At 37.0% G+C, this 27,951-nt stretch overlaps 1 protein-coding gene across 2 annotated transcripts in view; it reads left to right on the forward strand.

The window, feature by feature from the left end:
• Positions 1-27,564, forward strand: part of BBOX1 (gamma-butyrobetaine hydroxylase 1) — a 77,772-nt gene extending 50,208 nt beyond the window's left edge. For both annotated transcript variants that reach the window (XM_033862647.2, XM_033862648.2), the window contains exons 5-8: positions 2,350-2,455; positions 7,453-7,649; positions 25,158-25,324; positions 27,057-27,564. In XM_033862647.2, the coding sequence (XP_033718538.1) occupies positions 2,350-2,455; positions 7,453-7,649; positions 25,158-25,324; positions 27,057-27,217 (631 nt within the window). In that variant the 3' untranslated portion in view covers positions 27,218-27,564. The remainder of the gene's footprint in view (positions 1-2,349; positions 2,456-7,452; positions 7,650-25,157; positions 25,325-27,056) is intronic.
• The last annotated feature ends 387 nt before the right edge of the window (positions 27,565-27,951 follow it).

Genomic DNA, 27,951 nt, shown 5'->3' on the forward strand with positions numbered 1-27,951 from the left:
ACAGAATGCTGTTTTTTACCACTTATATTCAACATTGTACTAGAAGTTTCGACAAGAGCAATTAGGCAAAAAATAGAAATAAAGGCATCCAAATGATAAAAGAAGAAGTAAATCTATCTCTTTTCTCAGATGGCATGATCCTGTATGTAAAAAACCCAAAAGAATGCACAAAAAAGTTACTGGAGCTAATAAATGAATGCAACAAAGTTGGAGGATACAAGATCCATGCAGAAAAGTCAGTTGTTATATGTATATCAGCAATGAACAATCTGAAAAGGAAATTAAGAAAACAATTCCATTTACAGTAGCATCTAGAAGAATAAAATACTTATGAATAAATTTAACCAAGGAGGTGAAAGACTTGTAAAATGAAAACTACAAAATGTTGCTGAATGAAATTAAAGATCTAATAAATGGAAGGACATCCTATATTCATGAATTATAAGACATAATATAGTTAAAGATATCAATACTAACCAAAGTGGGCTACAGAGTCAATGCAGTCCTTGCCAAAATTCCAATGGCCTTTTGGCATAAATGGAAAACCCAATCCTCAAATTGATAGGAAATTGCAAGGGGTTCAGAATAGCCAAAACAATATTGAAAAGAATAAAGTTGGAGGACTTACCCTTCCTGATTTTAAAACTTACTACAAATCAACAGTAATCAAAATATTGTGGTACTGGGATAAGGATAGACATATAGACTAATGGAATATAAGTGAAAGTGCAGAAATAAACCCGTACATCTATAGCTGATTGATTTTTAACAAGGGTGCTGAAACCATTCAATGGGGAAAGAATACTCTCTTCAACAAATGGTACTAGGACAACTGTATACCCACATGCAAAAGAATGAACTGGGACCTCTTACTCACACCACTTATAAAAAAGTAATTCCAAGTGGATCAATTATAGAGCTAAAATCATTAAATTCTTAAGAGAAAACATAGGGGTAAATATTCATGACCTTGAATTAGGCAGTGGATTCATACATATAACACCAAAAACAGCAACAAATATAAATTAATAGGACTTCATCAAAATTAAAAACTTTGAACATCAAAGGACATTCCAAGAAAATGAAAAGACAACCTACAGAAGAGGCAAAAATATTTGCAAATCATGTATCTAAGGGTCTAGTATCTCAGATATATAAAGAACTCTTACAACTTAACAAAAAAAAGAGAGACAATTTTAAAATGGGAAAAATACTTGAATACATTTCTTTAAAGTAGATATACAAATGCCCAACAAGCACAAATGCTCAACATCTTTAGTCATTAGGTTCTCACAAATCAAACCCACAAGCTACCACTTCACACCGACTAAGATGGCTATAAATAATTTTAAAAAAACAACAGACAACAAGTGTAGTGAGGATGTGGAGAAATTGGAACCCTCACACATTGCTGGTGAGAATGTAAAATGGTTCAGCTGTTGTGGCAAACAATTTGGTGTTTCCTCAAAAAGTTAAAGATATAATTATGACATAATCCCATAATTCCACTCCTAAGTATTACCCCCCCAAAAAAATTTGAGAACAGTTATTCAAATAAATGCATGTTCTTGAACATGTTCACATGTTCAAACCAGCAATATTCACAATAACCAAAGAGTAGCAACAGCGCAAATGTCCATCAAATGATGAATGGATAGAAACATTGTGGTATATCCATACAATAGGACATTATTCAACCATAAAAGAGAATGAAGTACTGATACATGCTACAACATGGATGAATCTCAAAAATATTATGTTAAGTCAAAGAAGCCAGACACAAGAAGTCACATATTGTATGATTCTATTTACATTAAATAGCCAAAAGAGGTAAATCCACAGAGATAGAAAGCAGATTGTTGTTTGCCAGAGACTGGAAAGAGGACAGAATGGGAAGAAACTGCTTAATGGGTAAGAGGTTTTAGTTTGGAGTGATGGAAGTGTTTTGAAACTAGATAGGAAGAGGTGTTGGTTACCCACATTGTAAATGTTCTAAATGCTTCTGAAGTGTTCACTTTAAAGTGGTTCCTTTTATGTTCTGTAAATTTTGCCTCAATGAATCATTTTTTTCAACTGCATTAAGCTACTAAAAAACATAACCTACACACATATACACCTCTTTATAAATTCTGCACTCTCTTTTGGAGAGGAGAAGAGAAATGAGGAGATGCTGATTCTGAAACGGTTACTTTGGACAAAGAAAGGTCAGACTCTTTTCCTGACTCATAGTCATTATGGTAATTATTTCATAAAATGAAGTTTCCATTTGCCCCATGTCTCAAGTTCATTCTCACACATTTCCTCTGACTTAGTGACAGCCTGTTTAAACACGTTTCTTGTATTTTACAGACACACTTGGCAAGTGCAAGACAAAATCGACGCAAACAATGTGGCTTACACAACTGGGAAGCTAAGCTTTCACACTGATTATCCAGCCCTCCATCATCCACCTGGGGTAAGGTGAGCTTCAACATATTTTCCACAAGGCAGGCCAAGGACTAATATCCTCCTACATTTTGAGCCTAGAAGATTATATGTTTCACTAGCTAATTTGTCTTATGTAGATCTTTCTCCAAACACAATCCAAACTCAGAAAATCTCTGTATTTAAATCCTGAATAGCCTCATATTCCCAAGGAATAGAAGATTTTCATGTTTTTGTTTTGTTTTGTTTTGTTTTGGGTTTTTTTAACATTTCTTCATTTCTCCCTGGAAATAACTATTGGCATTTGTTGCTTTGCCAAGACATTTTACCACAGTGGTACATCTTGAGGTCTTTTTGAACATTTACCATTCCCAAGAGAGTTAAAAGAGAAAATAAAACCAGGGAACACAATGTAGAGTTTTTCCCACAAAGTCACATGGCCACCATTCATATCAGTTAGCTATTGCTGCAAACCCCCCCCCCCAAAAAAAAACCCACTCCATAACTTCACAGCTTAAAAGAACAGCCATTTACTTAGCTCATGTCTTTACAATTTGGGCTATGTTCAGCTGGGTAGTTCTGTGGTTGCTAAGTCTGCTAGGGACTGGTTGACCTAGGTGGTAGCTGAGATGACTTGCCCCTGCTCCATTTGATCTGTCATCCTCTCCCCTCAATCAGCAGAATGTCATCTCTGCCATGTTTTATTGGTCAAAGCAGGTCATGAGTTTAGCCCAGATTCAAGGGGTGAGGAAATAGAGGCCACCTTTTATGGGAGAAGCTGCAAAGATGTACTACAAAGGAGTATGAATACAAGAAGCAGAATAACCCTGTCTGGTTGTGGAAATCATCTACTCTCCCAGCTATCAGATACTTCATTGAGCAGGGAGATGTTCACCATGGAACCACAAATCCTCCAGATTTTCTGGAAGCCTCCTCTTCCACTACATTGTTACAAAATTACCATTTTACTAAACCAGCTACATTTTTACAAAAGCATCATTTTGTTAAACCAAGAAATAAATGGTCAGGAAACTACCTTTGAAAAGATATTTTGTTCCTATTTTTAGAGCTAAATGAGACTAAATGAAATAGCCACACAGAAATTTATATCTTCAACAGTAAATGGAAATTTGGGGCAGTTCCCTAGCTAATGAAGGTGAAATGGGGGAAAATCAAAATTTCTGTGTTTTTCATCATATTGACTGGACACATTTTCCCTGTGCCTTTGTTACCCATTGTCCTCATCAGTATTAACTAAGCTAGTCTAGTATTTGACTTCACATATTTTATTTTGCTGATTGTAAAACACCACATGATTTCTCTGAACTAAATGACGACAGTGAAGTTGACCCACAATAGTCACCTTTTTGGGTAGGGATTGAGGGGAAGGCACACAATGTGATTTCTTTTAAACGTGGTCCAGAAATTTTCTAAAACCCTGAGGGTTAAAAGCCAAACTAATCAGCTCAGTTCATCTGCCAAAGACAGGTTGGAGAAGTTAAATGGAATAAAGTTTTAAAAATTAGACTAGAAAACTAGATTCTATTTGAATTTTTAAATTGTCTGCTTTTTATGAGTTTATGTTTGTTTCTGGGTTAAAATTGAAAGCCTATGGAAAAGTAATTAAAAGACTTCATAAATGTCCCTGAAGTATAAGGCTTGACATTTTCATAGCATTTTTTTTTTTCTGCATTTTATATTCTTTCAAAGCATTTTTACTTATATTGCTTTATTTGATGCCTCTTAGAATTCCTTTAAGGTAGACAGGAGACATCATGTCTTTTTATGTTAAATGATGAAATGGTACCCAGCATGGTTAAATACTTTCACAGGGTGACATCTGATTAATAGGGAACTTGAACTTGAAACCAGGCCTCCATCAAGTTTTTCACCACACCATAGGGATCTTGAGTTGGACTTTCTAATTACCATAATTTCTATAAAATGTTGATTATTTATAGACATTGTCATATATTACAAACTCTCAAAATACAGGAATTGAATCATACTTCCATAAATTTCAAGACTTAACCCAGCACCTTACATGTAATAGAGACTTAATAAATATTCCAAAAAGAGGTTTAAAAATGCCACAAAATTGTACCAATCTCTACCAGCAAGTGCAATATCCAAATCTAAGTGATCTGATAGGAGATTTTTAAATAAAAAATGATTCCTGAAATGTCTAGATTCTGGTAAAAATAATGAATAAAATGTAGCCACCTGCTTGTGCTATTGTTTAAATTTCCATTTTGAATTACTCAGGGATTAAACCAAAGTTTGCGCTCTCTTATAACAAATAAAATAAATCAATGCTCTTTTCAGTACAGATGAAATGATCTGGATAATGAGTTACCTGTTGAGAGTTCAGTTTGATCAATTTCAATCACGTGGGGGAGGATAAGGAGACATCTTTAATGAAACACAGATGTTGCTTCCTTCACTGTCTTTGTCTGGGCCAAAAGTCACATGCTGCCATAAAGTAACATTTAAAAAGAAAATATTTTTGGTTCTGAATGACTTACATGACATCAAATTTGGTTTTATACACATCAGGCGTATATTTACCTTTTGAATTCATGATGAAAGTATTGTCTGGCTCCATCGTCTTTTTTCTTTCATAAGATGGCATTAAAATGTAAATGTACAAAAGAAGATTATTAGTTGGCCTTGCCACATGTAAAAGACATCAGCTGACCTTTTTTTTTTTAAGATTTGTATTTGCAATATTCTGTGACTTCATTATGGCAGAGTATAAAAGGATTTAAAGAACACTCAGATCCTCCCAAAGACAAAGTTATGCTATTGCTTTGCCTTCTTGGAGTTTGGAAGACTTGAGTTTGATATTTCCATTTCATCTTCTTTTTAATTATGCTGTTTCACCCCTCATTACCCTGGCGATGAGATAATTCTCTACAATGACTTGGTCAGCTTATGCACATATTTTTTCAAGCTTAAAAAAAATGGCATAAGTTTAAGGACTGAACCATTATTCATTTAGATCAGTTATCTCCTAATAGCAGAAAATAAGGTATTATCAACCTGTAATGGAAGTTTAAGTTTACAAAACACATAAACACACACACCACATAATACCAAATTAGTAAGAGTACTATAAAGGGACTTCTCCTATTACAGGAAAGGAACTTGCTGTATGAGGACTTTGAAGCAAATAGGCTGAGGTTTGAACATTAGCTTTGCCATGTATTAGCAGAGTTCTTACCAGCTGGCCAGTGTTTACACCTGACTCTCAGTTTCTTCATCTATATAATGGAGATGAAATTACCGAATTCTAAGGACTGTTGTGAGGAATTAATAAATATGCATTATAACATCATAATTTAAGATCAAGTATGTATAAAATTTTAAATATTGAGAAATTTTGTGTGGACTCGGGAGGAGGCAGAATTTGTGTTCTAGATCTGCACTATCCAATATAGTAGTCACTAGTCATCTATGATTGTTTACATTGTAATTTAAGCTAACTAAGTCACACTAACCACATTTCAAGTGCACAGTAGTTGTATAGGACTAGGGACTACTATATTGGGCAGCACGGAAGAACATTTCCATCAACACAGAAAGTTCTAATGGACAGCACTGCCCTAGCCATCTACGGAGATAACCAAGCCAAATAGATATTTTCCCCCCTTATACTGATATCCCCCTAGTCTGAGTATTTGATCATATTTGCCTCTTCCTTTCTACAAGAACTGTCAGACACTGGCTTTTATTTTTATTTTATTCAGTAAAGAGGAAGTTTTAGTTTATAGTATTAGTTTCTTTAAGCTGAATAGTGTTAATTTCTTTAAGCAGAAAAATTACTGTCTAAATTTAGGTATTAAAAATTTAGGTATTCAGGGCTTCACTGGTGGCGCAGTGGTTGAGAGTCCGCCTGCCGATGCAGGGGACACGGGTTCGTGCCCCGGTCTGGGAAGATCCCACATGCCGCAGAGCGGCTGGGCCCATGAGCCGTGGCCGCTGAGCCTGCGCGTCCGGAGCCTGTGCTCCGCAACAGGAGAGGCCACAACAGTGAGAGGCCCGCGTACCGCAAAAAAAAAAAAAAAAAAGTATTCAAAATCACCCACCCATGCTGACTTACCAAAAAGAATCATATAACCGAGGAAAACAAATCAACTCCATTCAGAAGAATATTGTTAAAATATTACTACATTTAGTTTTTCAAAATGAAATAATGTTAAACATTTTTCCCTAACTCTTAGTAAAAGTAACTAACATTCCTTTTGGTTTCTCATTCCCAGTGTACCTTGGGCTTATTCATCCTCATAGCCACATCCTTCCTCATTCCCTTATCATTATGCTTGAACTACTGCATTAGATTCTCAAGTAGTTACTCTCTCACTAGTTCCCCCCCCCTTAAAAAATGTATCTCTTGTCAACACCACTAGACTAATAATTTCCAACTCAGTCTTGACTACATTACTTCCATATTCAAAAGATTTTAACAATTCCCCTCTGTGCACAAGAAAGTCCAATATCTTTCATCTGACATTCCAGACTCTCCTGATGAAATCCTAGATTACCTTTCCAGCTGGATCTACTATTCCCAGTTGTGACCCTCTACCACAGCCAAACTTTTTGAGACCCAGTGAAGTATGCATTTTTGCATACCCATCAACACTGCCACCTGATTAGCTCTTGCCATTCCATTCTATGTATCCAAAATTTTATCCATCCTCCTTTGCCCATGTTAAATCCCACCTCCTCTGTAAAGTCAACACAGAGTGCCCACTCAAAAGATCACTGCTCTTGTGATCTGTGCCTTTTGTTTACTAATGAACATTATATGCCTGTGCCCTTGTCTTCAACTATAACAATGTTTGAACTATAAATTATTGATTACAAGCAACTTTTTCTCCCTAACCTCTTTCTCTGTTGTCACCAAAGAGACAGATATAAAAGGTTTGCTGATTTTAATTCAGTAACTTTTATGAATCTTTTCTTAAAACTGTCAAAAATGTTAAGTGCATACCATTTTAAAACATAGTTCTCTGTTTCTTTTCATAGGTTCAGCTTCTGCACTGCATAAAGCAAACAGTCACTGGGGGTGATTCAGAAATTGTAGATGGATTTAACGTATGCCAAAAGCTCAAGGAAAAAAATCCTTGGGCATTCCAGATTCTGTCCTCCACCTTTGTGGACTTTACAGACATTGGAGTGGATTACTGCGATTTCTCTGTACAATCGAAACACAAAATTATAGAGTAAGTACTGTTTCTAAATTTGTCAGAGCAGTAAAACTGTTGACAGCAAAGGCTTCATTAACCTAAAGCTTAAACAACAGAAAAATTCAGTTAACTCACGAACTTTAGTTTTTATTAACTGTTTACTCCAGTTCTTGAATGAAAGAGGAAAAAAGAACACTATCACCATTAAAAAAATTCTTTATCAAATTCCCTGTTCTTAATCAATATAAGAAGAGTAAATAAGACTTCATGTATACTTCATTTTAAAAATATAAGTTCTACAGAGTTATAATCAGTGTGATTGTATGCTAATCAGGACCCTTTCAGAAGTGAAAAAAATATAACTCAAATTAGGTAGGTCCAGGAGTTTTAAAATATCATCTGATATTGATCTCTTTTTTTCCTTCACCTCTTAGCCAACATATCTTCTGTGTTCGCTTCATTTTCAAAGATAATCAATAGAAGCTCCAAGTTTTCATTGTTATTAGAGCTGATAATCACAGCACACAGAAAACACTTACTTCCCAATAGCTAACACAAAGATGTAGATTCGCTGCTCAACATGTGTTCAAGTCTATACTGGAAGCAATCACCATGGCTAGGAAGTCAGAGAATTTTGACTGGCTGTCCCTGGATCACATGTTCACCTCTGGAGTAAGGTCAGGCTCACCTGAACTACAAGGGCTGAGAATGAAACAGTGACATCTCCTCAGACTGATGCCAAAAACTCTTATGTTCCCTACACAGAATGTTTTGTGTGCTTTTTTCATTTAACATTATTTCACAATAATTTTTCAAGTATCTACAAGGACCACACATTTATTCTCTTATATGAGAATTATCCTACATTGTGTTTCTAGGACATGTTTTATTTAATCCAACCTCAGTTAATGAATGCTGGGGTGTTTTCCAATTTTATAACTGAGTTTGTATTCTTCTTTTAGGAGAAATAACCAAATAATATGAAAATAAACTCATTTAATAAATAATCAAATCCCCAGTATACTAACTCAGCTTTATTATATACACATATGATCTTCATTTATTCATTCAACAAATATTTTCTGAAGCCAGTCACTCTTCTTGGTGCTTGGGATACATCAGTGGACAAAACAAAGATTCCTGCCTTCATGTAGCTTACTTTCTAATAGGGGAGGGGAGAATTAGGAATTTTAAAATACATGAGTAAATTGCAATGAATATTAAAATATTTTAAGTGCTTAAGAAAAAAGGAAAAGTAAGGCAGGATAGGGGAATCTGTAGAGCCAAAGACTTAGGGAGGATAAAATTTGTATCATTAAATAGTGTGTCAAGGATAAGCTTTACTGAGTAGGTGATATTTCAGCAAAAATTTAAAGAAGTGAGGGAGTTTTTCCAGAAGATGAGCAGCTAGAGAAAAGTTCCTAGGATAACCCTAAGAAGATGCTGGGTATGTTCAAGGGACAGCAATGAGGCCAATGGGGGGATGGTATTACAAAAGGAGGCCAGCTGGGGGTAAGTTTATATAGAGCCTTACTAGTCATCGTAATAACATTAGCTTTAATTCTTAGTGAAAAAAGGGCTTGCTGGAAGATTTTGACCAAAAGAGAGACATCTATATTTATATAAAGTCATTTACATTTTAAGTGGATCACCATGGCTGCTGTGCTGAATATAGTGTACAAGAGCAAGGGCAGCAGCAGGAAGACCAGCTTGGAAGCTCCTACACGACCAGAGGTCAGAGATGAGGGTAACTTGAACATGAGTGGTCCAGGTGGCGATAGCAGCAGTATGGAGAAGGGTCTGCTTGGGGATATATTTTGCATATCAAAACAGCATATTTTCATGACAAATTGAATGATGGTGTGAGAGAAAGACACATGTGAAAAATAAATCCTAGTTCATAATAACATACCCTGAGAGGTAGGTCATTGAGGTGGGAAGAAGATAAAATAGCTCCTGAGATTCCCAGTTTTAACAGGACAGATTTCACTGTTTAAAAGTTAACTTAGAGGGCAAACAGCAGAAGCAAGAAGAACTACAGTCCTGCAGCTTGTGAAACAAAAACCACATTCACAGAAAGATAGACCAAATGAAAAGGCAGACAATTATGTACCAGACGAAGGAACAAGGTAAAACCCCAGAAAAACAACTAAAGTAAGTGGAGATAGGCAAACTTCCAGAAGAATTCAGAATAATGATAGTGAAGATGATCCAGGACCTCAGAAAAAGAATGGAGGCAAAGATCGAGAAGATGCAAGAAATGTTTAACAAAGACCTTCAAGAATTAAAGAACAAAGACCTAGAAAAATTAAAGAACAAACAGAGATGAACAATAAAATAACTGCAATGAAAAATACACCAGAAGGAATCAATAGCAGAATAACTGAGGCAGAACAACAGATAAGTGACCTGGAAGACAGAATTATGGAATCCACTGTTGCAAAACAGAAAAAAAAAAATGAATGAAAAGAAATGAAGACACCATAAGGGACCTCTGGGACAACATTAAACACACCAACATTCACATTATAGGGGTTTCAGAAGGAGAACAGAGAGAGAAAGGACCTGAGAAAATATTTGAAGAGATTGTAGTCAATAACTTCCCTAACATGGGAAAGGAAATAGCCACCCAAATCCAGGAAGCACAGAGTCCCAGGCAGGAAAACCCAAGGAGAAACACGCTGAGATACATAGTAAACAAATTGAAAAAATTAAAGACAAAGAAAAATTATTAAATGCAAAAAGGGAAAAATGACAAATAACATACAAGGGAACTCCCATAAGGTTAACAGCTAATTTTTCAGCAGAAACTCTACAAGCCAGAGGGAGTGGCACATATATTTAAAGTGATGAAAGGAAAGAACGTACAACAAACATTACTCTATCCATCAAGGAACTCATTCAGATTCGATGGAGAAATCAAAAGCTTTACAGACAAGCAAAAGCTAAGAGAATTCAGCACCACCAAACCAGCTCTACAACAAATGCTAAAGGAACTTTTCTAAGTGGGAAACACAAGACAAAAAAAGGACCTACAAAAACAAAAACAAAACAATTAAGAAAATGGTCATAGGAACAGAGATATCAATAATTACCTTAAATGTGAATGCATTAAATGCTCCAACCAAAAGACACAGGCTAGCTGAATGGATACCAAAACAAGAGACATATATATGCTGTCTACAAGAGACCCACTTCAGACCTAGGGACACATACACACTGAAAGTGAGGGGGTGGAAAAAGATATTCAATGCAAATGGAAATCAAAAGAAAGCTGGAATAGCAACACTCATATCAGTTAAAATCGACTTTAAAATAAAGAATGTTACATGAGACAAGGAAGGACATTACATAATGTCAATGGATCAATCCAAGAAGAAGACATAACAATTCTAAGTATATATGCACCCAACACAGGAGCACCTCACTACATAAGGCAAATGTTAACAGCTATAAAAGAGGAAATCAACAGTAACACAATAATAGTGGGGGACTTTTAACACCTCACTTACACCAATGGCCAGATGATCCAGACACAAAATTAATAAGGAAACACAAGCTTTAAATGACACAATAGAACAGATATATTTAATTGATATTTATGGGACATTCCATCCAAAAACAGCAGATTACACTTTCTTCACAATTCCACATGGCACATTCTCCAGTATGGGTCACTTCTTGGGTCACAAATCAAACCTCGGTAAATTTAAGAAAATTGACATCATATCAAGCATATTTTCTGACAATGACACTAAGAGATTAGAAATCAATTACAGGGAAAAAACGTTAAAAACACAAACACATGGAGGCTAAACAACACGTTACTAAATAACAAAGAGACCAGTGAAAAAATCAAAGAGAAAATCAAAAAATACCTAGAGACAAATGACAATGAAAATACGACGATTCAAAACCTCTGGGATGCATCAAAAGCAGTTCTAACAGGGAAGTTTATAGCAAGAGCAGAAATCAATGAAATAGAAACAAAGAAAACAATGGAAAAGATCAATAAAACTAAAAGCTGGTTCTTTGAGAAGATAAACAAAATTGATAAAACATTAGCCAGACTCATCAAGAAAAAGAGGGTGAGGACTGGGCTTCCCTGGTGGTGCAGTGGTTCAGAGTCCGCCTGCCAATGCAGGGGACACAGGTTCGTGCCCTGGTGCGGGAAGATCCCACATGCCGTGGAGCGGCTGGGCCCATGAGCCATGGCCGCTGAGCCTGCACGTCCGGAGCCTGTGCTCCACAACAGGAGAGGCCACAGCAGTGAGAGGCCCGCGTACAAAAAAAAAAAAAAAAAAAAAAAGAGGGAGAGGACTCAAATCAATAAATTTAGGAATGAAAAAGGAGAAGTTACAACGGACACCACAGAAATACAAAGCATCCTAAGAGACTACTACAATCAACTCTATGCCAATAAAATGGACAACCTGGAAGAACTGGACAAATTCTTAGAAAGGTATAACCTTACAAGACTGAAACAGGAAGAAAGAGAAAATAGGAACACACCAATCACAAGTAATGAAATTGAAACTGTGATTAAAAATCTTCCAACAAACAAAAGCCCCAGACCAGATATCTTCACAGGAGAATTCTATCACACATTTAGAAAAGAGCTAACACCAATCCTTCTCAAACTCTTCCAAAAAATTGCCGAGGAAGGAACACTCCCAAATTCATTCTATGAGGCCACCATCACCCTCATACCAAAACCAGGCAAAGATACTACAAAAAAAGAAAATTACAGACCAATATCACTCATAAATATACATGCAAAAATCCTCAACAAAATACTAGCAAACAGAATCCAACAACACATTAAAAGAATCATACACCATAACCAAGTGGAATTTATCCCATGGATGCAAGGATTCTTCAATATACGCAAATCAATCAATGTGATACACCATATTAACAACTTGAAGAATAAAAACCATATGATCATCTCAATAGGTGCAATAAAAGCTTTTGACAAAATTCAACACCCATTTATGATAAAAACTCTCCAGAAAGTGGGCAAACCATGGGAACCTGCCTCAACATAATAAAGGCCATATTTGACAAACCCACAGCAAACACCATTCTCAATTGTGAAAAACTGAAAGCATTTCTCTAGATCAGGAAGAAGACAAGGATGTTCACTCTTGTCACTATTATTCAACAGAGTTTTGGAAGTCCTAGCCATGGCAATCAGAGAAAAAAAAGAAATAAAGGATACAAATTGGAAAAGAAGAAGTAAAACTGTCACTGTTGCAGGTGACATGATACTACACATCGATAATCCTAAAGGTGCCACCAGAAAACCACTACAGCTAATCAATGAATTTGGTAAATTTGCAGGATACAAAATTAATGCACAGAAATCTCTTGCAATCCTATACACTAACAATGAAAGATCAGAGGGAGAAATTAAGGAAACAATCCCATTCACCATTGCAAAAAAAGAATAAAATACCTAGGAATAAACTTACCTATTAAGGTAAAAGACCTGTACTCAGAAAACTATAAGACACTGATGAAAGAAATCAAAGATGATACAAACCAATGGAGAGATATACCATGTTCTTGGATTGGAAAAAACAATATTGTGAAAATGATTATACTACCCAAAGCAATCTACAGATCCAATGCAATCCCTATCAAATTACCAATGGCATTTTTTTACAGAATTCAAACAAAAAATCTTAAAATTTGTATGGAGACACAGATGACCGGAATAGCCAAAGCAGTTTTTAGGGAAATAAATGGAGCTGGAGGAATCAGACTCCCTGACTTCAGACTTTACTACAAAGCTGCAGTAATCAAGACATTATGGTACTGGCACAAAAACAGAAACATGGATCCATGGAACAGGATAGTAACCCAAGAGATAAACCCACGCACCTATGCTCAACTAAACTATGACAAAGGAGGCAAGGAAATATAATGGAGAAAAGAGAGTCTCTTCAATAAGTGGTGCTGGGAAAACTGGACAGCTACATGTAAAAGAATGAAATTGGAACACTCCCTAACACCATACACAAAAATAAGCTCAAAATGGATTAAAGACCAAAATGTAAGACCAGACACTATAAAACTCTTAGAGGAAAACATAGGAAGAACACTCTTTGACATAAATCACAGCAAGTTCTTTTCTGACCCACCCACTGGAGTAATGGGAATAAAAACAAAAATAAACAAATGAAACTTAAAAGCTTTTGCACAGAGTGAAGTAAGTCAGAAAGAGAAAAACAAATATATATTAAAGCATATATGTGGAATCTAAATAAATGGTACAGCTGAACTAGTCTGAAATGCAGAAATGAGACACAGATGTAGAGAACAAACGTATGGACAAAAAGAGGGAAAAGCAGGGGGGTGGGTGGTGGTGGTGGGATGAATTGCGGTTTGGGATTGACATACATACACTAATATGTATAAGATGAATAACTAATAAGAACCTGCTTTATAAAAAATAAAATATAATAAAATTCAAGAAAAAAAGAGAAAATGAATGGTAAGATTGTAGATTTAATCATGACCTTATCAATAATGACATTAAATATAAATGGGCTAAATACAACAATTTAAAAAAAAGGTACCTTAAAACCCTATGACAAATTACCATTTTGTTGTGACACAATATGGGTGCAGACTCTTCAGGGCTAGAGAACAGAGGCAAAAAAACAAAAACGAAAAGAAAACAACACTTAGCTATTGAGTGATTTTTTTTTTTAACAGCTTTACTGGAGTATAATTGCATTACAATGGTGTATTAGTTTCTGCTTTATTACAAAGTGAATCAGCTATACATATACATATATCCCCGTATCCGCTCCCACTTGTGTCTCCCTCCCTCCCTCCCTATCCCACCCCTCTATATGGTGACAAAGCACCAAGTTTATCTACCTGTACTATGCAGCTGCTTTCCACTAGCTATCTATTTTACATTTGGTAGTATATATAAGTCCGTGCCACTCTCTCACTTCATCCCAGCTTACCCTTCCCCCTTCTCCTGTCCTCAAGTCCATTGTCTATGTCTGAATCTTTATTCCTGTCCTGACCCTAGGTTTCTCAGAAACTTTTTTTTTTTTAGATTCCATATATATGTGTTAGCATATGGTGTTTGTTTTTCTCTTTCTGACTTACTTCACTCTGTATGACAGACTTTAGATCCATCCACCTCACTACAAATAACTCAATTTTGTTTCTTTTTATGGCTGACTAATATTCCATTGTATATATGGCCACATCTTCTTTATCCATTCATCTGTCAGTGGACACTTAGGTTGCTTCCATGTCCTGGCTATTGTAAATAGAACTGCAATGAACATTGTGGTACATGACTCTTTTTGAATTATGGTTTTCTCAGGGTATATGCCCAGTAGTGGGATTGCTGGGTCGTATGGTAGTTCTAGTTTTAGTTTTCTAAGGAACCTCCATACTGTTCTCCACAGTGGCTATATCAATTTACATTCCCACCAACAGCGCAAGAGGGTTCCCTTTTCTCCACACCTGCTCCAGCGTTTATTGTTTGTAGATTTTTTGATGATGGCCATTCTAACTGGTGTGAGGTGATACCTCACTGTAGTTTTGATTTGCATTTCTCTAATGATTTGTGATGTTGAGCATCCTCTCATATGTTTGTGGGCAATCCGTATATCTTCTTTGGAGAAAAGTCTATTTAGGTCTTCCACCCATTTGTGGATTGGGTTGTTTGTTTTTTCGATATTGAGCTGCCTTAGCTTCTTGCATATCTTGGAGATTAATCGTTTGTCAGTTGCTTCATTTGCAAATATTTTCTCCCATTCTGATGCCTGTCTTTTCATCTTCTTTATGGTTTCCTTTGCTGTGCAAAAGCTTTGAAGTTTCATTAGGTCCCATTTGTTTATTTTTATTTTCATTCCCATTTCTCTAGGAGGTGGTTCCAAAAGGATCTTGCTGTGATTTATGTCATAGAGTGTTCTGCCTATGTTTTCCTCTAACAGTTTTACAGTGTCTAGCCTTAAATTTAGGTCTTTCATCCATTTTGAGTGTATTTTTCTGTACGGTGTAGGGAATGTTCTAATTTCATTCTTTTACATGTGGCTGTCCAGTTTTCCCAGCACCACTTATTAAAGAGGCTGTCTTTTCTCCATTGTATATTCTTGCCTGCTTTATCAAAAATAAGGTGACCATATGTACATGGGTTTATCTCTGGGCTTTCTATCCTGTTCCATTGATCTATATTTCTGTTTTTGTGCCAGTACCATACTGTCATGATGACTGTAGCTTTGTACTATAGTCTGAAGTCAGGGAGCCTGATTCCTCCAGCTCTGTTTTTCTTTTTCAATATTGCTTTGTCTATTCAGGGTCTTTTGTGTTTCCATACAAATTGTGAAATTTTTTGTTCTAGTTCTGTGAAAAATGTCATTGGTAGTTTGATAGGGATTGTATTGAATCTGTAGATTGCTTTGGGTAGTATAGTCATTTTCACAACTTTGATTCTTCCAATCCAAGAATATGGTATATCTCTCCATCTGTTTGTACCATCTTTAATTTCTTTCATCAGTGTCTTATAGTTTTCTGCATACAGGTCTTTTGTCTCCTTAGGTAGGTTTATTCCAGTTATTTTATTCTTTTGGTTGCAATGGTAAATGGGAGTGTTTTCTTAATTTCTCTTTCAGATTTTTCATCATTAGTGTATAGGAATGCAAGAGATTTCTGTGCATTAATTTTGTAGCCTGCTACTTTTCCAAATTCATTGATTACCTCTACTAGTTTTCTGGTACCATCTTTAGGATTTTCTATGTATGGTATCTTGTCATCTGCAAACAAACAGTGACAACTTTACTTCTTCTTTTCCAGTTTAGATTCCTTTTATTTCTTTTTCTTCTCTGATTGCTGTCACTAAAACTTCCAAACCTATGTTGAATAATAACGGTGAGAGTGGGCAACCTTGTCTTGTTCCTGATCTTAGTGGAAATGGTTTCAGTTTTTCACCATTGAGAATGATGTTGGCTGTGAGTTTGTCATATATGGCCTTTATTATGTTGAGGTAAGTTCTTCTATGCCTACTTGCTGGAGGGGTTTTATCATAAATGGGTATTGAATTTTGTCAAAAGATTTTTCTCCCTCTATTGAGATGATCATATGGTTTTTCTCCTTCAGTTTGTTAATATGGTTTATCACATTGATTGATTTGCATATATTGAAGAATCCTTGCATTCCTGGGATAAACCCCACTTGATCATGGTGTATGATCCTTTTAATGTGCTGTTGGATTCTGTTTGCGAGTATTTTGTTGAGGAGTTTTGCATCTATGTTCATCAGTGATATTGGCCTGTAGTTTTCTTTCTTTGTGACATCCTTGTCTGGTGTTGGTATCAGGGTGATGGTGGCCTCATAGAATGAGTGTGGGAGTGTTCCTCCCTCTGCTATATTTTGGAAGAGTTTGAGAAGAATAGGTGTTAGCTCGTCTCTAAATGTTTGATAGCGTTCGCCTGTGAAGCCATCTGGTCCTTGGCTTTGTGTGTTGGAAGATTTTTAATCACAGTCTCAATTTCACTGCTTGTGATTGGTTTGTTTATATTTTCTATTTCTTCCTGGTTCAGTCCCTGAAAGTTGTGCTTTTCTAAGAATTTGTCCATTTCTTCCAGGCTGTCCATTTTACTGGCATACAATTGCTTGTACTAATCTCTCATGATCCTTTGTATTTCTGCAGTGTCAGTTATTACTTCTCCTTTTTCATTTCTAATTCTATTGATTTGAGTCTTCTCCCTTTTTTTCTTGATGAGTCTGCCTAATGGTTTATCAATTTTGTTTATCTTCTCAAATAACCAGCTTTTAGTTTTATCGAACTTTGCTACTGTTTTCTTCATTTCTTTTTCATTTCTTTCCAATCTGATTTTTATGATTTCTTTCCTTCTGCTAACTTTGGGGGTTTTTTTGTTCTTCTTTCTCTAATTGCTTTAGATGTAAGGTTAGGTTGTTAATTTGAGATGTTTCTTGTTTCTTGTGGTAGGATTGTATTGCTATAAACTTCCCTCTTACAACTGCTTTTGCTGCATCCCATGGGTTTTGGGTCGTCATGTTTTCATTGTCATTTGTTTCTAGGTATTCTTTGATTTCCTCTTTGATTTCTTCAGTGATCTCTTGGTTATTTAGTAGTGTATTGTTTAGTCTCCATGTGTTTGTATATTTTACAGATTTTTTTCCTGTAATTGATATCTAGTCTCATAGCGTTGTGGTCGGAAATGATACTTGATATGATTTCAATTTTCTTAAATTTACCAAGGCTTGATTTGTGACCCAAGTTATGATCTATCCTGGAGAATGGTCCTTGAGCACTTGAAAAGAAAGTGTATGCTGTTATTTTGGGATGGAATGTCTTATAAATGTCAATTAAGTGCATCTTGTTTAATGTATCATTTAAAGCTGGTTTCCTTATTTATTTTCATTTTAGATGATCTGTCCATTTGTAAATGTGGGGTGTTAAAGTCCCCTACTATGATTCTGTTACTGTCAATTTCCCCTTTTGTGGCTATTAGCATTTGCCTTATATATTGAGGTGCTCCTATATTGGGTGCATAAATATTTACAATTATTATATCTTCTTCTTGGATTGATCCCTTGATCATTATGTAGTGTCCTTCTTTGTCTCTTGCAATAGTCTTTATTTTAAAGTCTACTTTGTCTGATATGAGAATTGCTACTCCAGCTTTCTTTTGATTTCCATTTGCATGGAATATCTTTTTTCATCCCCTCACTTTCAGTCTGTATGTGTCCCTAGGTCTGAAGTGGGTCTCCTATAGACAGCATATATAGAGGCCTTGTTTTTGTATCCATTCAGCCAGTCTATGACTTTTGGTTGCAGCATTTAATCCATTTACATTTAAGGTAATTATCAATATGTATGTTCCTAGTACCATTTTCTTAATTGTTTTGTGTTTGTTATTGTAGGTCTTTTCCTTCTCTTGTGTTTCCTTCCTAGAGAAGTTCCTTTAGCATTTGTTGTAAAGCTGGTTTGGTGGTGCTGAATTCTCTTAGCTTTTGCTTCTCTGTAAATGTATTAATTTCTCTGTCAAATCTGAATGAGATCCTTGCCAGGTGGAGTAACCTTTGTTGTAGGTTTTCCCTTTCATCACTTTAAATATGTCCTGCCACTCCCTTCAGGCTTGCAGAGTTTCTGCTGAAGGATCAGCTGTTAACCTGATGGGGATTCCCTTGTAGGTTATTTGTTGTTTTACCCTTGCTGCTTCTAGTATTTTTTCTTTGTATTTAATTTTTGATAGTTTGATTAATATGTGTCTTGGTGTGTTTCTGCTTGGATTTATCCTTTATTTGACTCTCTGTGATTTCCAGACTTAACTATTTCCCTTCCCATATTAGGGTAGTTTTCAACTATAATCTCTTCAAATATTTTCTCAATCCTTTTCTTTTTCTCTTCTTCTTCTGGGACCCCTATAATTCGAATGTTGGCAAGTTTAATGTTGTCCCAGAGGTCTCTGAGACCTCAATTTTTTTATTCTCAATTTTTTTATTCTTTTGTCTTTATTCTGCTCTGCAGTAGTTATTTCCCCTATTTTATCTTCCAGGTCAGTCATCCGTTTTTCTGCCTCAGTTATTCTGCTACTCTTTCCTTCTAGAGAATTTTTAATTTCATTTATTGTGTTGTTCATCATTGTTTGTTTGCTCTTTAGTTCTTCTAGGTCCTTGTTAAACGTTTTTTGTATTTTCTCCATTCTATTTCCAAGATTTTGGATCATCTTTATTATCAATACTCTGAATTCTTTTTCAGGTAGACTGCCTATTTCCTCTTCATTTGTTTGGTCTGGTGGCTTTTTACCTTGCTCCTTCATCTGTTGTGTGTTTCTTTGTCTTCTCATTTTGCTTAACTTACTGTGTTTGTGGTCTCCTTTTTGCAGGCTGCAGGTTCATAGCTCCTGTTGTTTGTGGTGTCTGCCCCCAGTGGCTAAGGTTGGTTCAGTGGGTTCTGTAGGCTTCCTGGTGGAAGGGACTAGTGCCTGTGTTCTGGTGGTTGAGGCTGGATTTGTCTTTCTGGTGGGCAAGTCCACATCCAGTGGTGTGTTTTGGGGTGTCTGTGACCTTATTATGATTTTAGGCAGCCTCACTGCTAATGGGTGAGGTTGTGTTCCTGTCTTTCTATTTTTTTGGCATAGGATATTCAGCACTGTAGCTTGCTGTTTGTTGAGTGGAGCTGGGTCTTAGTGTTGAGATGGAGATCTCTGGGAGAGCTTTCACCATTTGATATTACGTGGAGCCAGGAGGTCTCTAGTGGACCAATGTCCTGACCTCAGCTCTCCCACCTTCTCGGCTCAGAAGAAAAGGAAGAAAAAAAGAAAGAAAGATTGGAATAAAATAAATAAAATAAAATAATTATTAAAAATAAAATAATTAAAAAGTAATAAAAAAGAAAAAAAAAGAAGGAAAGAAGAGAGCAACCAAATGAAAAAACAAATATACCAATGATAACAAGTGCTAAAAACTATACTAAAAAAAAAAAAATGGACAGACAGAAGCCTAGGACAAATGGTCAAATCAAAGCTATAAGACAAAATCACACACAGAAGCATACACATACACACTCACGAAAAGAGAAAAAGGAAAAAAATATATATATATTGTTGCTCCCAAAGTCCACTGCCTCAATTTGGGATGATTCGTTGTGTATTCAGGTATTCCACAGATGCAGGGTACAGCAAGTTGATTGTGGAGATTTAATCCACTGCTCCTGAGGCTGATGGCAGAGATTTCCCTTTCTCTTCTTTGTTCGCACAGCTCCCGGGGTTCAGCTTTGGATTTGGACCCGCCTCTGCGTGTAGGTCGCCTGAGGGCGTCTGTTCTTTGCTCAGATAGGACGGGGTTAAAGGAGCTGCTGATTCAGGGGCTCTGGCTCACTCAGGCCGGAGGGAGGGAGGGGCACGGAGTGCTGGGCGAGTCTGCGGCGGCAGAGGCCAGAGTGACGTTGCACCAGCCTGAGGCGCGCCGTGTGTTCTCCCGGGGAAGCTGTCCCTGGATCACGGGACCCTGGCAGTGGTGGGCTGCACAGGCTCCCGGGATGGGCGGTGTGGATAGTGACCTGTGCTCACACACAGGCTTCTTGTTGGTGGCAGCAGCAGCCTTAGCGTCTCATGCCCGTCTCTGGGGTCCATGCTTTTAGCCGCGGCTCGCGCCCGTCTCTGGAGCTCCTTTAAGCAGCGCTCTGAATCCCCTCTCCTCGCGCACCAGGAAACAAAGAGGAAAGAAAAAGTCTCTTCCCTCTTAGGCAGGTGCAGACTTTTCCCCGGACTCCCTCCTGGCTAGCCGTGGTGCACTAACCCCCTGCAGGCTGTGTTCACGCCGCCAACCCCAGTCCTCTCCCTGCGCTCCGACAGAAGCCCGAGCCTCAGCTTCCAACCCCGCCCGCCCTGGCGGGTGAGCAGACAAGCCTCTCCGGCTGGTGAGTGCCGGTTGGCCCTGATCCTCTGTACGGGAATCTCTCGGCTTTGCCCTCCGCACCCGTTGCTATGCTCTCCTCCGCGGCTCCAAAGCTTTCCCCCTCCGCCACCCGCAGTCTCCACCCGGTAAGGGGCTTCCTAGTGTGTGGAAACCTTTCCTCCTTCACGGCTCCCTCCCACTGGTGCACGTCCCTATTCTTTTGTCTCTGTTCTTCCTTTTTTCTTTTGCCCTACCCAGGTACGTGGGGAGTTTCTTGCCTTTTGGGAGGTCTGAGGTCTTCTGCCAGCGTTCAGTAGGTGTTCTGTAGGAGTTGTTCCACGTATAGATGTATTTCTGATGTATCTGTGTGGAGGAAGGTGATCTCCACGTCTTACTCTTCCGCCATCTTGAAGGTCTCCTTGAGTGAGATTAACAATATCTATCATCATAATTTGCTTTTGTTATTTTTTGCAATAACATTCTAGAATTTGGCCGTTATCAAGGTCTCAGGGATATCCATAAAGAATATCAAGTGGTTAACATTAATTCACTTAAAATGTATTTTTAACAACAGGAGATGAAACAAAGAGAGTTTTCAGTTAATCAAGGGCCTCGGTCCCCTGAGTGTTTGGGTTAATTTTCCTGGTGGTTAAATCTTTTAAGTCTTTTGAGATGCTTATGTCCTATCTAATACAAAAAGATCTTGGAGGCTGCTGAGAAAGTTAAGTATCATGCAGTACAATAAAAAACAAAGTAACTAGGACGAAAATAATAGTGAGATTAAGCTATAGTGTTGCATCCTACTGGTTACAAATTCAGTCACATGAACACAACGCCTCTTGTTATCTGTGAGTTGTTGGTCAAGTGACTTATTCTTGCTAAGCCACGAAAAGGAGTAATTCTCAGTAAAAAAAAAAAAGTGATATTAATACTTACCACATAATAATTGTAGTGGGAATTATAGAGATAATATACAGACAGCCCTGTCAAAGTGTCTGGATCAGAAAGGGCAGAATAAATTTTAGCTAGCCATAGTTTTCATAATCCAACACATTTACTGGTGATAGATTTTAATTTCAGCTCTGAGTTTCTAAAGACCAAAGCAAGGAGGGAACATAATCCATTTGCAAGATTTGAGATGCTTTTAAAGTCTGAAATAAATTTTTCTTGCATAAAATGTGATGTGGTGGGCAAGACCATAGTGATATTCTCACAACAAATTCACATCACCTCTCTCAATGAGAAATAATATTTTAACTAACGAGGCGTGTCCACAGCATCCACCTGGATTGTAGGAGATGATTCTACAGTCTTTCCCTTGGGTTCTTTTATTGGCATCACTGATGATGTTTTGCTTTTACTAATTTGCAGTCATCATGTTGCTTGTTTCTGTTTAAATGCTTGTCCTTTATGCATAGCTAATACATAGCTGGTTATTCCTCATCTTTGGGGGCTTTTTACCCTTCCTCAGCATATAATCCTGCATCAAGACCTTCCTTTCATTCTGTTTTTGCACACAGAATATCCTGCTTACTAAGATTCAATTTTGCATTTTAGGTTGATCTTCAAGATGCCAGCCACTCATCTCCTCTAACATTCTTCAATCCTCAGGATAACATCTTCTCTAGACCTCATAACTAAATTTACTTTCTATTTCTCCTCAGGTCATTACTGAGAATGCTAAATAACAAATTTGTTTCTTATTTTCTCATATAGAAAGTAGATACCAGGTGAAAAGAGACAGAGGCTGTGTTACACACACGTACACACACAGAGAAATTGCTTCTTTTTGCCCACATGTGTGAACTCTGGGAAATGAAAACTTAATACAATGTACCATGGGACACACAATCCTGATTTCATGAGATTAATGAATCACGAAGTTCCTTTCAAAGATATGTGAGGATACATACATGGACTCCAAAAGAGAGAGCTCATAACTAGAATAACCATTCCCATGCAAGAATTACGGTGTTAGTGGAAAAAAAAAAAAAAAAACATCACCAGAGTGGCTGGGATGGAAGACCCCAAGAAGTTTCAAAGACGTGACATACTTGTCAGTATCATGGAGGATGACACAAAGGGTGTCATTGGTATATGTACAGAAAATAATGCAGGGGGAGAGGAGGGAATGTGGGTCAGGAGCAGTCAGGCTAGAATTTTAAAGATAAGATGAAAAGGCAAAATGCCCTCAGAAACTGTGAAAGGGGTCTGAAACCAGCAGTATGAACACTAATGGGGCAATTGAAAGGCCAAGCACTGTCCTTTGTACCCCTCAAACCCAGAGGTCCACAGTCTCTTCTGCTGACTGTCCTCTTCCTTGATTCTTTGTTCATAAAGCCACAACCTGCAGGCCAGAGAGCATCCTTTATCTATGTGGAGAAGATGGGGCAACAGGGGAGGGCCCTTCACTGCCTATTCAGTCATATTTGTATTTTATCAATATATATAAATTCAATTTCTAAGAGCCTTTTTTGAAAACCTGTTCCTTTCTTACATTCTTTCCCTATATGGTTCAATAGGTAGTTTTCAGTCACTGTTCAATAAGCAAAGAGTTGCTGCTAGTCACTATTTCTTAGAGTTTATCATTACATTTGCCATTGGCTCAGAGGATTGACTATTAATCTGAGGTACAAAGCACAGGGGCCCAGATAGCCATACTTTGTATACCACAGGCCATTGCATCCTTCCTCCCATAACCTAGCTTGTTGATAATGGTTCACTCTGTGTGAGCAGCCAGCTAAGTGTAATCTAGACCCCAAATTAGTGTCACCAACCCCTGGAACATGTGACAGTCTGTTCGGTTTGACCCATCAGTCAGCTGTTGGTTCACATTACCACCTCCTAAGCTGGCCCAGGAGTAATTCTTGGCACTTTGTCACCATCCTTGCCCACCTTCAGTTTTTATCCATCACTCCTGTACCTAAAGAAAAGGTAAAGTTGGCTGATGTTTTAGAACTGGAGAAAAGTTCACCTTCCGAATAAGCTTAAAAAAAAATTTGTCTCTTCCTTTTGTCTCTGTGTCTAAATGGTCATGCCTTCCTAATTATAACCAGCAAACTTAAATTTAGAAATAATGTTATCATTTGTTACATTGAAAACAGTATTATGTTACATTGTCATGATCAATATTCTAAGAAAGAATATAGAGATCATAATATTAGGCTCTCTCAAGGTACTAAAAAGACCTTGGTACTCTCTAAAGGTACTGAAAAAATATATACAAAGTTACATATGCAACAGATATTTAATAACTGCCTGTTATATCCAGGATCTATGTTAATTGCTGGGAATACAACGTTAAATGACATTCAGTATCAGTCTTCTAGAAGCCTATACACTAAGATACATAGTATAGATGGAAAGATCCAAAGAATGTGCCTCAGGCTAGACTCTTCTTTCTCTGTGCCTCAGTTTCCCCATCTATAAACTAGGGATTGAAATAGAACAGAGTATTTCCAATTTTTAAAAAACAATTTTTGGGGCTCCCCTGGTGGTACAGTGGTTGAGAGTCCGCCTGCCAATGCAGGGGACATGGGTTCGTGCCGCGGTCCGGGAAGATCCCACGTGCCGCGGAGCGGCTGGGCCCGTGAGCCATGGCCGCTGAGCCTGCGCGTCCAGAGCCTGTGCTCCGCAACGGGAGAGGCCACAACAGTGAGAGGCCCGCATGCCGCAAAAAAAAAAAAAAAAAAAAAAAAAAAAAAAAACAATTTTTTCTTCCCAATATTGTTCCAGTAAAATCATATTTAAAACTTCCATAGATGAAACATATAAAGTGATTGACCTATGAACTGTAACATAAAAATATTTTAATATGTAAAAGCTACTGTTTTAAAGAATAAAGAATGAATTTATTTTCCTAAACAAATTTTAACTGGAATTTCTCAGAAACATTTATTTTAAATTAATTTGAATCAATTCTGGAACTTATGTAGTAAGATTTCAAAAAATTCTTGCTAAATGAATATGTGAAAAAAACAAATGAGTACATTGTACCACAGATAACCTTAATATCTTCTGTACATGTGTTTGGATTCTTTAATATTGTATTTCAGAAATATCTTCCAAGATGAAATGACCCTTACAAATGTAAATAGGTATTTCATGACTTCTATATTTTAACTTTTTCTCTTTGAAAAATAGATTAGACGATAAAGGCCAAGTGGTTCGCATCAACTTCAATAATGCAACTAGAGACACAATATTTGATGTACCTGTTGAAAGAATTCAGCCTTTTTATGCTGCTCTGAAGGAGTTTGTTGACCTCATGAATTGTAAAGAATTCAAGTTTACTTTCAAGATGAATCCAGGTCAGTGAACACATTTTCTCAGACAACTGAAAGAATGGATTTTCTTCAACCTTAACCATTTAGCACAATATCTAGAGCAGTGTTTCTCAAACATGGCATGTGGAACACTAACAACAGAGTCTTGGTGAGCAGCCAGCTTGCTTAAATAGCAGACTCCTGGCCCCTACCCTTCCTCTAAATTGACTCTCCAGACTTTAAAATACTCATAAGTCCCTAGGTAATCCTTAAGCACACCAAAATTTAATAACCTCTAACCTAAAGAATAAATATTGAAAGACAAGCTACAGACCAAATAAAATCTCATGTCTGATATGAAGACTGATGACTTGTATTTTCTATTTTGATAGCCAATCAATATAAACTGAAACCTGTACTTAATTTTCCTATCTTGGTAAATAAATAAAATTATCTCCATGAGTCTCACTCTAAAGTACATGAGTAGGATTTACTCATTACGCTTATCTGATCTGGCAAACATGGTGCTACCTGAAATAAAGTAGTACTTGAAGTATTCCAGCCACTTGGATAAAGGAGCAGAAAGCACTATGGTTTGTCTGGACCATCTCTACTCAATAAAGTGACATCAAACTTGAGGCTTTTGATATTTAAAATAAAAAGCATAATTTCTCCCTCCTATTGATTGGGCCAAGTGGAAGATACTTTACGTGTGTGATTATTTTTTGAACTGATCTTTGGTATAATAAGGTAATACTAGAAATCTCCATAAGTCCGCTGCTATGAAGTCAACACCAAGTTGAGTTTAAGAGCAGCAACATGTACAATGGAAATACCGTGGGAGAAAAGTACCCCCAAAATAGGAGTTGGAATTCAACCTTCACCATTCAATGGCAGTGTATCTCCTGGCAAGTGCCTCAACTGCTCAGAGCTTCAGTTTTCTCATGTATGAAAATAGGAGATAATACTCTCCTTTCAAGATTTTTATGAGGCATAGAAATTATGTACATAAAATACTAGGAACATGAAAGACAAACCAAGAATGTCACTACCCTTATAATTGTTTGAAGCTGTTAAAGTAGAAATAAATACTTCTTAAGTCAGGAGGAGAAAAACAAATACCATATGATACCACTTATATGTGGAATCTAAACTATGACACAAATGAAACAGACTGACAGACATAGAGAACAGCCTTGTGGTTGTCAATGGGGAGAAGGTTGGGGAAAGGGATGGACTGGACATTTGGGGTTAGCAGATGAAAGCTATTATATATAGAATGGATGAACAACAAGGTCCTACTATATATCACGGGGAATTATATTCAATATCCTGTAATAAACCATAATGGAAAAGAATATAAAAAAGAATGTATATATAACTGAATCACTCTGCTGTACAGCAGAAATTAACACAATATTATAAATCAACTATACTTCAATTTAAAAAAAAACACTTCTGAGTAAGAGATAAGTAACCATTAGGAAGAACAATTCAAAGGTTTTATACAGAGATAATACTTTAAGTAAGAATTATAAAAGTGTCTACAAGGGCCCCCCAAGCTATGTAGTTCAAATGTCAAAAGGTCTAAAGCAGTCTCCATTCCGTGGGCCTGATTTGTGTGAAAAAGCAAATGTGCAGTTTCATGTAAAGAAATAAACATATTGCGTCTTGATGTGAACCAAGTAGCAATGCTGTTTTGCAGTTTACATTTTCTAGCTCAGAAAATCATTTACACATAGAATTATATTCATATTGAACAAAATCTTTTGTCTAGGTGATGTGATTACCTTTGATAACTGGCGCTTACTTCATGGCCGACGGAGCTATGAAGCAGGAACTGAGATATCCCGCCATCTAGAAGGAGCTTATGCCGACTGGGATGTGGTCATGTCAAGGCTTCGTATCTTAAGGCAGAGTGTCCGGAATAGAAACTGAATCTCCTGTCGATAAGATTCCAGTGAGTGTATTTTATAAGATATGGCAAGGTTATTTGTCTTCACAGGCCATGAGCCATGTCAGTAACACATTAATTTCTTTAACACAAGAGTTCTCTTTTCTTTGTAGTCATATACACTGCCAACTTTTTAGATGTTGTAGCCATGCACTCTCTTTTTCAAATAAAGCATCTCTTCTGTCCAATTGCATGTATGATCTAATTTCTTTTGCACATCTGTGAGAGTATCCAGAATACCTTCAAATAGTTTTGTATCAAAGTCTTTCTTCAAGTAAGGCTTCTTCTAAATAAAGCTTTTGTTTCAAATAAAGGTTGTGTTTCAAATAAACTTGTCTCAAAACATGTTTCTGCTCTGTTGCCTGGAGGGTCTCATTTTTCATGACTACATATGACTGTCTTTAGCATGCTTGGAAAGAGACTTCATATTTTCAAAGATCTCTTTTGTTTACTCTTATTACAGAATTACATGACCCCAATTTCCAGACCTCACCAACTTGGTGATCTCAGCATTTCTTTTAATACCTAAATTATGATACCAAACCCAAGAATATGCCAAATGAAAAGAAAATCTAGTTCCACCCCCCACCAAGTTGCTCTTGCCCCAAAGAAATACTCCCAAGGACTGCCAGCATAGCTTACCCCTGTCCGTGGATCAGTTCTCCTCACTCCTTGCCTTCAACTAATAACTAGAAAAGGTAGAACCAAGATGCATGCA

The sequence above is a fragment of the Tursiops truncatus genome, chromosome 8 (assembly GCF_011762595.2).
Source record: "Tursiops truncatus isolate mTurTru1 chromosome 8, mTurTru1.mat.Y, whole genome shotgun sequence".
Classification (NCBI taxonomy): domain Eukaryota; kingdom Metazoa; phylum Chordata; class Mammalia; order Artiodactyla; family Delphinidae; genus Tursiops; species Tursiops truncatus.